Below are 911 nucleotides of genomic sequence, written 5' to 3' on the forward strand. Positions count from 1 at the left end.
ATGCAGTGGCCTCAGAAGATCCCACAGCATCCTGGAGATGCTGGAAGGGAGCCCAGCTCTGCTTCACAAGTTCCCAGGGCCTGTCCCTGCCTGTGCTCCAAGGGCTTCCAGCCCCCAGGACTGTGCTCAGAGAGCACTCAGGCCTTACAGAGAGAAAGGGGCTCAGGAGGACAGTATGGAAGTGGAAAGAGAGCAGCTCTGGAAAGACCAAGCCCTGCTGCTCCCTGGCAGTGCTGCTGGGCTGGGATTATTGTCCCCTTCCCATTTGCAAAACACCCTGTCCTGCAGTGTGCTGTCCTTTAGGAACATCTGAGAAGAAGGGTCTTGGACAAAGAAGGCACTGCGGGGTTCTTTATTTTGTTTAAATACGCTGCGAGCACAATTCATTATCTATACATGTCAGTGTCAAATTCAATGGGTAGATACTAATTTAGAAGGCAGATGGACAATAATATTTCATTGCACAGAAAATTATTGCAAGAAGAACCTGATGACCTTAATGAAAAAGCTGAACAGGAAGGCTGGGCCATGAAGGAGTCCCATTCTGAATGCTACACACCAGAAAACCAGAACTTTACTGCTCCTGAAAAGCATCCAGTCATCATTTTCCTCAAGGCATCCTTGAGCTCCTGGTTCCTCAGGCTGTAGATGAAGGGGTTCAGAGCTGGAGGCACCACCGAGTACAGAACTGATAGTGCCAGATCCAGGGATGGGGAGGAGATGGAGGGGGGCTTCAGGTAGGAAGACAAGACAGTGCTGAGGAACAGGGAGACCACGGCCATGTGAGGGAGGCACGTGGAAAAGGCTTTGTGCCGTCCCTGCTGAGAGGGGATCCTCAGCACAGCCCTGAAGATCTGCACATAGGAGAAAAGAATGAAAACAAAGCAGCCAAGTCCTAAAGAGATAGTAAA

At 50.4% G+C, this 911-nt stretch overlaps 1 protein-coding gene across 1 annotated transcript in view; it reads right to left on the bottom strand.

The window, feature by feature from the left end:
• Positions 1-551: 551 nt before the first annotated feature.
• The window catches only part of LOC108510119 (olfactory receptor 14C36-like), a 5,773-nt gene continuing 5,413 nt past the window's right edge, over positions 552-911 (bottom strand). Inside the window, exon 2 of the mRNA XM_017839810.1 lies at positions 552-908. Within this exon, the coding sequence (XP_017695299.1) occupies positions 552-908 (357 nt within the window). The remainder of the gene's footprint in view (positions 909-911) is intronic.

This window comes from Lepidothrix coronata, unplaced genomic scaffold (assembly GCF_001604755.1).
Source record: "Lepidothrix coronata isolate B3197 unplaced genomic scaffold, Lepidothrix_coronata-1.0 Scaffold488, whole genome shotgun sequence".
NCBI classification, from domain to species: Eukaryota; Metazoa; Chordata; class Aves; order Passeriformes; family Pipridae; genus Lepidothrix; species Lepidothrix coronata.